Here is a 13,219-nt window from a genome sequence, read left to right as displayed (position 1 = left end):
GAAAGCTATATGATAGATGCTTCATCATCGTCTCAGCTATAGGCAGATAAATGCTTATGTCGCTTTAAAAAAGTTAATAAAACCTATTTATCTGAATTTATGAGCTAATTTAGGGATATAAAACAGGGATTCAAAACTAAAAAACACAAGAGCGCAAAGAAGACAATAGACAAAAAGAGAATTGTTTACGTCAAGATGACTGAGTAATATAAAAGGAGTCCTTATACATAGCTTGGCAATTTTTTTTTTTGCCTTTTATATATCGACTCTGAAGACAATATAAGACCCATACATGAATCATTTCAATGCAATAACTTACCTCATCAAGTAACCGTATCGGAGCTAACGGCAGCAAGGTCTCGATGTCCATCCTGACGCGCGCTTGTCCCAGGATCATGAGCGTGTCTCCCTGTGTCGACATCGCGTTCGACATCGCTTGGGCAGCCATCTTCTGAGCCAGTTCCGGGCTCATGCCTTTGGCACCGCGCTTCGACTGAGAATTAGTAAATGTACATAGATGTAGATTTTTATAGGGACGGTCACAGCTGATTAATAAAATCTGGCAGTAGAGTGATGTTTCAAATAGTGCTTTGATGGTCAGCCATAGTCAAACTGATAGATTTAAAGATGAAGGCCTACACCAAAAGGCAGAAGTAAAACCTGATACAAAAATAGTACACATTTATAGCCTTCTTACGGCCGCTCCGAATATTCTACTCATCTGTTGATTTGCTTGCTAAAAGTAAAAATATAATTTTGCTTATGCCCAAAAAAGTAATGTCTTTCTGCCTCAATTGCCTTGGTAGCCATCAATATACCCAAACTAAGAAATACACGTCGTTTTCCATACCTTCTCAAACTCCGAGCCCATTTTCTTGATAAGCCGCACCGTCTTCGCGGTGCCTCCGTGTCCAAGCTTCCAGTTGGCGAGTCTGATGCGCTGCAACTCTAGATCTGTGTTGTACGCGTATATTTCTGCTTTCCTATAATATAAGCATTACAGTTTTTATAAGACCATATATTCGTAGAGACATACAAAGCATGGAAGTTGTTCAGAGTGACCCGTTGAGCTACCTTTTGCTATTTGTTGTATGCAAAATTTTATGCAGGTCGAATTCTATGGGCTGAATTTATTGATGCTTAAATCTAGACGATGTGTTCATCACTACCTATTAAATTAAGCTCTATAACTAGACCAAGTTTTGAATAAATTGGCTTTTCTAATCCAGTTCCAACCACTCATTTGTTTCATCCACTTTCCAGACCTTATACAAAGTTTATTAGCTCTCACGTGTCTCCTACAGAAGCAATTTAGATGTCGTTCGGAATACAATCAGGACTTTATTGCTGTGTAATCTGTCGCCATAAAGAACGAAATGAATCAACATAAATTAGGATTACTTGCTTATTGTCTCAACGATCCGACCAGATGAGATAGAATCGAAAAATCAGGGATTTGACTTATTTCGTTTTTAGAGATTATTCCTTTTTTGATTGGAAACGAGAGTATTGTTTTCGGCTGTCAATATAAAATGAGTGAATAATTCATATCCATCTCCTCTGATTATTTCTGTTCTGGCTTTTCTATATCGGTTTATTTGTATTGCTTTTTCGCATCAAAATGTTGTCATGTACAGAGAACTGCGAAAACTATCAAACATTAAAAATATTTCTGGAAATTATTTCTAGGTACTCCAATAGCCTATTTGATAAATTCCAATTAATCGAACAAACAGGATATTGCTAAATTCAAAATTTTAATTGGATTTCATCGAAACTGTTATTTTAAATTCGTTAAATCAGCACAACATTTTAAAAGCGTACTTAAATAAGTTTTCGCGTATTGTAGATAATAAAATCGATGTATATTTGACTATCTACAGCTGTGTTCTGATTCATGGGTTCCGCCCGCATGAGTTATCTTATCGCGGGATGAAAGTATCTCTATACAGAATCGGGGCTGCGGTTCAGCTGTATATGACTTCTTATCAAAAGAACTGATCAATTGCCTGTACAAGAATAATACCTAGCATTAACAATGATTATGGCTATATTAGTAGCTAAACGCGAACTTCATATTTCTAGATAAAAGTACTTAATATCATGACCAATTTTTTGCCACTTTTATAACTTGACACATGACAAACTTTTTGACATTTTGAGGCAATTAAACCACATTTACCTCAAAATGGCAACATGTTAGTGTTAGCCACATCACTTACTTGGCTCTCCTCTTAGCACCGGCAGTCATGTCTTCGGAGTACAGCTTCAACAGCAGAGCCTCTTCTTGTATCTTCATGTTCTGAGCTTCCACGCGTGCAATCCATTTGTTGTTAGCCTATAATTATACAAATTTTTACCTTTGTTTATTTTTGTCTATAAGCAGTCTATATGACAAATCTGTCATCAGTAGGTAGACTCAAGCATTACTACTTTACGCCCGTGTTCCGTAAAAACGATTTCGCCAACTGGGTTAAAGAATGTAGTCAAAAAATTTTGTTGCCTTTAGGTTTTTTCGCTAAATGAGCTATCAAACCCTGTTTAGATTTTTTCAAACTTGAAGAACATTAAGCATAGATAAATCAGTCTTTTGTTACTACATTTCTTTTCTCTGTATCATCATAGAAACTACCTGAAATCCTATCTTACTAGTTTTTGTGAAACCAATTCAGCTTTGTACTAGTAACAAAAACCAATTACTCCGTCGTTTCGTCACAGCTAAGTAATGGGTGCGTCGCTATTCGCTCGCCTTTCCGTCACAGAAGCCACGACAACCGCTTTTCCTCAAACGGTTACAACCGAGATGAAGGTATTTAAGTCGGTAAACTTTAGAGGGAATTATATTAGGTAGAGTCTAGAATCTAGAATACAATATAGAGGTAGTAAGTGTTTTTGGCTAGAATTTATGTAGTACGGTGTGAATCTGTCGAAATAAAGGAAAGAAATGTCTTCCGAATATTTGTTCTAATGACAAAATAAATCAGTATAAATGTTTTAAAACTACATTTTAAGACAGGCTTCAATTTTCGCTTAGATGATAAAAGTGAACCTTAATCCTTTTATTCAGCGATACTAATTATTATCCATACTAGTTAGATGAAGATATTACATTATTATTGTTACGTTAGGTATGCAATAAACTGCAGAATTCTGACAAAAATGCAATAACCCATGGGGATCGTTCGGTGGAAAATATTTTGCATTTCATTGTCATCGCTATATGGACGAAAATAAACCAGAAATTGAATTTCTCGGTAGCACGAGCACGCATTTTAAATATTGCACCGAGCTTGGAACGAAAAAAGATCTCTACCATTTACTGGGGCTTACTTACGTATAGGCAGATATTACAAGCAAAATACCTACGTACGTAGTTTTAAAATATTTTGGATTTGTATTGATATTTTTGGTTAGATTGGAGATTTTGATGTTACAGTTTTCAAATTATAATATCTTGATAGTGATACTTATTACATAAAATGAGATTATTATTTATTTTAACCTTTCTATATGTACATTATAAGGGAATTTTATTAACCTGCTTCAATCCTACAGGACTCGAAGAAAAACCAAGAAATAAAGCAGTTAATTACCTCATTTTCCAACCGCCTTATCTTGGATTCTCTCTCTTGCTTGACCCTGTTCAGCCGTTTCTTCTCATTGGCCCGCCATTGCCTGACCATGGTAATCTTGCGCCGGAGTTCCATTTCTGCAGCGGCCTGCACTCTCTGCTTGATCCTGTTTTGTTTCTCTCGAGCCTTCTGAGCTCGTTCTCTTCGCTGTTTCTCGTTAAATTCTGCTAAATATTTCATCCTCGCTTGGATTTTCTTTTCTTGAGCTTTGGCACTGAGAAAACAGTTACAATATGATAAGTGCTTGTACAAGTTTAAGTGACTTTGGTTTTGATATGAACAGAAGAGGATTGTAATTCTGTACAACAACAAATTTCAGAACAGCTGCTTAACCGAGGGTTTTGGTTCAGCTCAGGAATTGAACGCGACCACTTGACCAAGAAGGAACAGCTTCCTCAGATAGAGATTTCGGCCTAACTGAATTGAATCCGAGACCCGGCCGATACGCTCAAGGCCACTAGACCAATAAAATTTAAGAAAGCTTACTATAACAATATTGTTCAACAATACAGTTTGTACATTTGTATTCAATGTACAAACGACGTGATAATGTTGCATTGATAAATCAAACGTTCTATACATTAGGTATTAGTAGCGCTATTACTCTACACAGAGGTAGATCCAGTATAGTGTTAATGCATTGATTAAGTGGTGGCTAATCAAAGCGTCTGCATCACCGAGATTAATGGCAAATCCGAGCGTGCAATACATAGTCAATGTTATCTTTGTAAGTCAAATTGATCTCGTATGGTCACATATTATTAATGTTCAACTACATTCTTGAGGATTTATTTTTAGACTAGCTGTTCTTCGTAGTTCCACCCGAGTCTTCGAGTAACTACTTTTCACAGTCCGATTAAAAGTAGCCTAATTAATTCCTTCTCAGGTTTAAGAATATATGTGTACCAAAAGTAAGTAGGTTTAATCGGTTCATTCGTTTTGGAGTTAAGTGTGACAGACAGACATGAGCTACGTTCACATTCATAATATTAGTGAGGATTAAATTAAATCTACTTGATGATTAACTCTTCGTCGTTCTCTGTGGCTCTGAGGCCTGTGGCCTGAAGTACGACAGTAAAAAGGCTGATGATGATGCATTATGACATGGTATTGACACATTGCACTAAAATTAGCAATCATTAAAAAACTACACAATCCTGAGATATACAATTACTTATTTGTGTTTGTATTGAAATGACAAGTCATTAATAAGAATTCTATTGACAATCATAAAATTACAAATTGCATCTTAGCAAGGTTATGCATAATCGCACTATAAAATATACACAACTGTACCTATAATAGAACTGTATTCTTATACACCACACATAGTGTAAGGTATTTCCTGATCCACTTCATTGCTAAGATAATTATTTATTATGTTAAAACGGTTTACACACCAATTACATTAACATAAAGAGAGAATTTTTTTTTTCAAATAATTTTAAAGTGAAGAGAAGCCACAAAATAAAATCATCATTAAAACCAAACTTAATAAGGCCGTCAAGGATGCCAGAACGTTCTAGAAATTCCTCCATCTTTCAAATGGTAACGCCTTTGCGGTGTGGAGTAAACCATGCTCCCTTTAATTAAAACCTTCGCCTTTCGTTGGCATACGTTTGAGTTAAATACTCGAAATGAAAACTCTTTCGTGGTTCATTTTAATTTCGAGTAATGAGTTACGCTTGCAATGAGTTATGATTGTGGCAAATTCCTTGAGACATTGTAATTGAATTTTGCATTTGCATGCTCATTTATTTTGTTAAATGTTTCGTTGAAATACGTCTTGTTTGCTTTAAAGATTCCGTTGTTCTTGTTAAGGTTGTCTTAATAGGCAAGAAGTATGCAGAGATGGTAAGATTTGCAGAAGACGAACAGAGACGGACTCAAGGGCCGTGAAACTATGTTGGATGGATGGTGGCATAGAAAACAATGATATCGATCTCTTTGACTGTATGTCGTGCTTTCACACCAAAACTACTGAACTGATTTAAATGAATTTTGAATACATAGATGAACACAGATACTTTAGATTCTAAGAAAGGAGAAAAGTAACATTTTATCCTTGTGCTGGAAATAATTAAAAGATGCGGATTTCAGATAATGCGAATGTATTTTCACGGAGATTTTACATTTTATTTTTAATACATGTATGTACATTGTATATCCCTAGAGGCTAAGATTTAATGAGGTAGTGTATAGCAGCCGCAGGACGCATGGCTGTCTCCTGCGGTTACCGGAGGAAGCAATTAAGCTATAGGAGAGATGCTCTGTAGCATATAGCTACCTACATATTTGGTTACTGCAAGTCTTGTATATACGAGTATATGTTTTGGAGCACGATAATTGGGAGATTTTACCCGACATGGTAACGCAAGTAAAATATAATGATATTTAGGTATTTGTTCATTCAAATGGTCTCATTTGATCACCCTTTGAATTAACAAGTCTTTATCAAGTTCAGCTTCACGGTTTTGAGTTAATGGGGTATGTATCATTATATCTCAGTATTTATTAACTATTGCTGGTCATTGCTTGCAGCTATGATTATTTCTGGTCAACTACTATTTAGTAGAGTATTATCAATAAACAACCTGTACAAGACATTCTCACAATTGAACTAACAGCGATCCAAAAAACGAAATTGCAATACATGAAGCTTATTTCGGACTCAGCATCAAAATCTTCCATAAACGATTTCCCTACGCAGCACGAAACTCCCCCACAAACGAGCAGTTAACAGGAGTTGACGAACGTCGCCATTAAATAGGTTATGTAAATGCAGCGATGCAAAGTTTCGCGTCTCGAGTGCAACATGCGACTTGAGTAACAAGGGCAAACGGTGCATACAAACAGCGAATGCGGAATATGATGTGTAGGTAATGAGAGAATGAGTACGCCTTTGAGGGTTAAGTTGCTCGTTTTCTGGTTCGTTTATTTGTGGTAAATATGTGTTAATATGAATATAATAGCTCCCTTTTTCCATATCTCTATCTAATTGCAAATTATGTTAAGTTTATGAAGAAATGTAGCGTACACGTAACAAAATCATCATGAGGTTTTCAACATATGTAGGTAAGTATTTCGTATGCTGCTCTCATCAGATTCGTTCCAGATAAAATGCATTTAGCACTTCAAGATTTTACTTCGCAATTTTAAAAACCGCACACGTAATATTACAGAATGGTTCCACCTAAATTGCAATTTTGAGCACATTATGTTCGCACACAATTTCATGCTGTGAGAGAGAGTAGACCAGATACATTTGCGTGCGTCACAGTGTCGTACACCTGTGAAATCTCGTCTATAATTTCCAAAGTTCCTTCGAGACGAATACGCAATACCGATACAAATGTTGTAAGGGTCGACCCTGACTGGTCACTGCGCTTAAGATTTAAAACTAACACGTTTTATTGAGCAAATTGGATTCAATACGACGCATACAAGAATTCACGAGCAATACTAATGTGAATTTCGCCACAAGACAATTTAAATAGTTTCGTTTAATAAAAAGTATTTAATTAAAGTAATAAAGGATTTATTTAACTCAATGAATCTTACGTAATTAAGCTCAGCTATCTCCTTCGAGCAGGTGTGCGTGTAATTAATGTAACGATAGTTGCCTTGGTGGGAACTTTGTGAGCACTATTTAAAGCGCCCAAGTGAAGGGATGAATTACAGTGGAAATTCATTTCAGGTTCCTGAGGTAGACCAGAACATGGTCCATGTGTATCATGGGGTATTGGATGCAACGGTTTAGACTTGACTGACAACTCCGAGCTTATGCTTAATTATAAGCATCTAGCGGTCCGCTAGTGTCCTGGGAAAACTTCTGCCCGTATCCGGATAAAATATAGTGCTCGTCACCCGGGGAAAGTGTAGCTTTCCAACAGTGAAATCATTTTTAAAATCTGTTCTTTAGTTTCGGAGCCTCTAGGGACGAAACAAACAAAAAATATTTTCTACAATTTTAGTCAGGTAGGTACTAAGATGAAACTGAAATAACAAACTGTATCTGTATAGGGAACAAAGCATAAATTCAATAAAAATAAAAACGATAGACCGACATGTATACTTACCATCAATCTCAAATGGAGAAGAAAATAAGAAAATTCTCACTCCAACGGATCCATACAAAGAGTGTTTGATGGTGTGAGAAAAGCCATAACTATTGGTAATAGTCGTAAGTAACGAGTTACAATGTACTTGAAGGAAACAATTCCTCGGTATGAGCTTGCTAAGTGTATTGTTACGATTAAGTTAATAGGCTGCACGAAATGGTGTGATATGGATGTAAGTGATGTGTGCTTTATACTCTCATTAGATTAATTGACATTATTACTTGTTGGTGAATGTTTCCGATAACCAAATAATTATCAAGAGTTGTTTAGAAAATACGATAAAGATAACTATTTAAAGCATGATGATTATGATAACGATTTCGTTCGATGACCAAAGCTTTGGTCTCTTAACACCACTTATCATCACACATCATATCAATCAAGAATCATATCTTTTTTTGTATAAGATTGGTAACATGACAAGTATTTTCTAGTAGGTACGCGTAAGTTTTTTTGTTAGATTGAATAGACAAAATTCAGGAACTACTCAATCGGTTTGTAAAATTCTTTCAATTTTGGATAGCAGTCATAAATAAAACTGATATCGAAAGAACTAGAAACAAACGAAATACACCATCAATAAACTAGCCCAAAATAAACTACTTCCTTAACTTCCGTAATAAGTACAGTAAGTTTCAAGTATCCAAACCGATAGTAAGCAAAGCGAAGTCTTGAACTTAGAAATTTATCGGGTTTGATTGAATACTACCAGCAGTAGTGTTTTATACATAGAGAAGTTTGCAAATGGATAAACCATTTAAGGAAAAAAATGGTAGATGAATTTTAACAAAAATGTAGATAAGCCTTTCTCGTATCCAAACTACTTTTAACTGAAAAATATAGAGTGCTAACAGTTTTGAAACCTATGACAAAATAACTTAATATCCATGCTACTTACACCTCAAAATGTCTGAAACAAAGTCATTACACGCATGCAAATGATACCGTGCACCATCCATTTATTAATTAATCCTTGTTCGATACCGCTGTATCCTCGCTACGTCGGTGCAATATCAGCATATTGTGTTCTCCATGTAATTACATTTTAGCGGAGTGGATGCTGTAGCAAATGAAAATGCAGATGCCAATATGGCGCGACCTTCTTTCTGTTTAATCAAATGTTCTGCGTGGCGTTTTAATCATTGGATTGCTGAGATTTTCACGTAGTTTAATACGTGGTGTTTTTGCTGAATTTCTTTCAGGTGATGTGACTTTGTGTTTAGCTAATAACTTCATCATACTTCTGCCCTTGCCGCAATTTGATTTGGAACGGTGCAGCATGTTTTCTCCTAGCATATCTAGCTATTAACTTGCGTATTATAATTATAATGCCTACTACTGAATTCAGGCTTGGAGAGAGATTATTTTCAGTCCACATTGGAAAGACTATTAAAAACTCTTTCCGAAAAACAGATTAAACTTACCAATATTACTAAATCAAGTAAATTCTATCGTGACCTATCTATCCTTAAAATACAATAAAAGGACAAGTACAAACTAGAACTTCCAACAGCCATAAGCTCATAAATAACTCAGCAAATAAAGAAATACGTTTTCCGGACGAAGGTTAATGTATAACAGGGACTAAATGAAAATAAGTGTCGTCATTAATCAGTGGGCCCTCGGCTTACGCAGAATGGGCCTCTAAGCCAACAACGCTAAATATTCCACCTCCTTTCATTAAACTGAAGAAGAAATATTTACTTGGGTGTTTGAAGAAGAATGTGCTATCGATGAATAGTTTTCTAGACAAAATTATGTAAAAATTGCTTGCTGTGTACCTACCTATAAACTACAAAATTTACAAATGTATCTTTTAAGCATTTTGTATTTTCTTATTAACTCTAGAGTGTACCAGAAATAATGTAAAGAAGAAAGGCTTACCCACCAAAAACATTAAATGTAAAAAAATGCCAAGTCTCTCGATGCAGTCTTTCCATCGTAAAAAGTTTTGAGATCTCATAGAAGCCAAGTCCTATTCAAAATATTTTGTAGTTATAAATCAACATTTAGTAATTGTATCAATAGTTTTCTTTATATTATAATTATAGTGACTTGGCAATGAGCACAAATTAAAAGCTGCTTGCTGCCTGGAATTATGTGCAAATGTTACTGACGAGACCAGTGGTCAGATTATTTGTTATGTGTGAATCATGATAGTCACTACCGACTACATGCTCCAATACAATAATTAAGAATACCTTACGGGCTATCGCTTTATGAAAGTAAATGAATCGAGAGTACACTAAGACTGACTGCCTTTGCCGAAATTCGGTTGGGACGACACGGATAAACCAAAAGAAAATTAATTTTGTGATATTAATGTTTACACATGCGGTGTGTGTAACTTTCAAATCCTCCAAATATGCCGTTTTATTTGTTTCTTCTTGTGCTCATTGCCAAGTCACTATAATTATAATATAAAGAAAACTATTGATACAATTACTAAATGTTGATTTATAACTACAAAATATTTTGAATAGGACTTGGCTTCTATGAGATCTCAAAACTTTTTACGATGGAAAGACTGCATCGAGAGACTTGGCATTTTTTTACATTTAATGTTTTTGGTGGGATCTCATTTATTTTTTGTAAGTGTATTTCTTTCTTTTTTTTTAGGTGACCTCATAATTTCTTGGACTTCAGCTACTGCTTTGCTTAGAACCCATTCTCTATATCTATCTCTTTTGTTTCTTCTCTGAGGCTTCGTTACTTCCAAGGTAGACAAGTCTGGGCGATATATACTTCGGAGTCGAATATATTCAGCTAATGCTGTCTCCTGAGCTTTGATACTACTAAAATTCACATTTATTAAATGTAATCCACCCAAACTAGTCACTCTTGAAAGGGCCACGTATGCTTGACCACAGGTAAAAACTGAAGAACCTATATCCATCATATATGTATAATAACTAACAAACTAAATAGAACTAAACTAACTATCAAATAAGTAACTAAATAAATATATACATATCTACTAACTTACAAACTATAACTAAACTAAATAACACGTAAAGTTCTCCGAATATCAATTATCACTACGATATGTTTTAGTTTCGAAATGGTTTTTCATAGACAGATAGCACTATCAAATGAAAATTATCGAATTATTTTGAAGTACTACTTAGACTGCGCTTTGTAACGAAACCATAGCGCGATTCAGACAGGCACAACGCCATCTCTCGAGCGCGCATACAATATTTATCGCAATACAATGGAGTTTTAGCTTTATTAATTTAATGAATTATGAACTGTATGTATTAATTTGTATTAATGATAGTCTATTTATTACATTTATATTATTCTTTTCTATTCTATGTATGTATTCATCCAATTGAATAGGTACTTAAACAACGAACAAAGTTAACAATGCAGTCAAAATCCATACATAATGTTCTTGCCAAACCGCAAATATAAAATTGTTTTCTATGGCATATAATTTTTTAATGTTTTTATAATTTTTCCTTTATATGTGGCTAATGACCTATCTTGGTGCAAAATTTGAAGTTTCTAAGTCTGCTAGAAGTACCTTAGATTTTTGATGATCTGTCAGTGAATCAGTGAATCAGTGAGTCAGTGAGTGACAAAATGGTGTAACTTTGATCGACCGTAACTCCTAAACTATTAATTCAATTGGCATGTAATTTCGAACTTAAGCTTGTTCTAATGCCTACTATTATTCACCGAAAACCTAAACTCCTAGCTTTGTCCACGTCGAAGATATAGGGGGGGCGAAACAGCCGCGAATCGCTTCGAGAAAAGATGGTACGGCCGCCGGGCCCGTTTTGCTCGAGACTTGGCTGGGGCACTGCCGTGCCCCCAGATTCATTTGAGAGATAATATGGAGGGAGGAATTTTTTGAATCTACCGATGAGATTTCGAAAACTCTTTCACTTAAAAAAATATGTCATATATTAATTTTAGTGAGATAGTTCTTGTCTGAGAACGTCTTGTCTTCATTATTTTTTATAGAAATAATCTCGCCTGTAATAACAATATTATGTCTACTGAGATATTAATTATAGCAGTTCGAAAGAAAAACAATAAGCACGAATTTCAAAGAGCCCTTAACATATAACTCGTTAAATTAACCATCCGAGGCGAGAAGGGATTTACATAATCATATTTGCACGCGATTATAAATGCATGAGGATCTTAGTTCCTTTATAAGATTCATTATAATCTCTACAGTTACGCGGCTAGCGGTAATACATTTTATGTACGAGTAATTGAATTCTTAGAAATTAGTTTACTGTATGCAAGATGACTTCGTACGTAAATAGCTGTTCCCCAAGGTTCTGAGCGCGTCCTTAAGTGATCATCTCCTTCTAACAACCGGATAAAAAGTACTCTGTGTCGTTTCCCTGCTGTACCATTTGCCTCCATTGCACCAAATCAGTGTACCAAACATTTATATCGAGTAATAAACATAAATTGAGTCGTTTTGGCCTGAAAGCGCGACAAACAATAAACTTTCTATAATATTAGAAAGGATTAGTCCAAGTAAAGTAAGTTATGAGCAAGTTATGAGAACTGCTTTTAATATTCATTAAAAGCTGAAACATCCTTTTAACTACCCCTTTATTGAGATAAAAAAATACTCCACAAGGGTTATTATCGCGAATATCGTTGAACCGTATAGGTATGGAACATCAAACTGTTATCCTTTACCAAGTACACGTTCTAAATAATAACAAGGCGAACATTTTGAAAATATTCCATCCCCGTGCATAACGTTGGAAACTTTGAGCAGCCCGTTAACAACTCAGGTAAATATGTACAAGTTGCCAACAATAGTTGTTTAACTTTTGAACTTATAGAACACAACCCTTTTGTCTAGCAAGACTGAAGTACGGCAAATACCTACTTAAAGGTAAGTATGAAAAGTATTGACTAAATTATCGACTAAAAGTATTATTAGGCCTTTACTTCGACATAACTAAGAAACCTTTGTATTTTTACGTAGGAGTTTACTACAATAAACTGGTACTTATTTTATTATTTTTTGAACACTTCATATAACAACGGTGACCATTATTTTTTATATCTGTAATACTTAAACCTATTATTAGAACTACCGTTGATTCAAGTGACCACCTTCACAATAATCCTTCTATAAATACCAATACCAAAATAAAATCTATACAAACCATTTAAACGACTAATGATGGACAAACAAAATATGCAAACACAGCATTAAAAAGGGCACTTCACTTCCAACCCGCTTATTCAGGGAAAAACCCTTTGTCTGCATTGTCCAAAGATTTCGGGAAAACGTTTAGGGTGAGTATAGATTACTTACAACATTTTCTCGAGCATTTCTGTGTAATGTAACATTATAGCGAATGGTACAATACAGGCAAAAGCTCAGTCTGCAAAGCATTTCCATGTAATGTAACGTGCGTGCGAACGCTCGGCGTTATGTTACGGGTAAATGCTCACAAGAAGCGAGTCTTTCGTCCCTCT

The 13,219-nt window shown here is 35.1% G+C and overlaps 1 protein-coding gene across 1 annotated transcript in view; it reads right to left on the bottom strand.

The window, feature by feature from the left end:
* LOC110372948 (uncharacterized) overlaps positions 1 to 13,219 on the bottom strand; it is a 28,588-nt gene that overhangs the window by 5,194 nt on the left and 10,175 nt on the right. The window contains exons 4-7 of the mRNA XM_064043649.1: positions 3,594 to 3,846; positions 2,223 to 2,338; positions 851 to 983; positions 320 to 493 (exon numbers count right to left, since the gene is read on the bottom strand). Of these exons, the coding sequence (XP_063899719.1) occupies positions 320 to 493; positions 851 to 983; positions 2,223 to 2,338; positions 3,594 to 3,846 (676 nt within the window). The remainder of the gene's footprint in view (positions 1 to 319; positions 494 to 850; positions 984 to 2,222; positions 2,339 to 3,593; positions 3,847 to 13,219) is intronic.

Source organism: Helicoverpa armigera, chromosome 3 (assembly GCF_030705265.1).
Source record: "Helicoverpa armigera isolate CAAS_96S chromosome 3, ASM3070526v1, whole genome shotgun sequence".
NCBI lineage: Eukaryota > Metazoa > Arthropoda > Insecta > Lepidoptera > Noctuidae > Helicoverpa > Helicoverpa armigera.
Note: the sequence above shows the minus strand (reverse complement) of the source record. Positions and strands in the feature narration are given on the sequence as shown.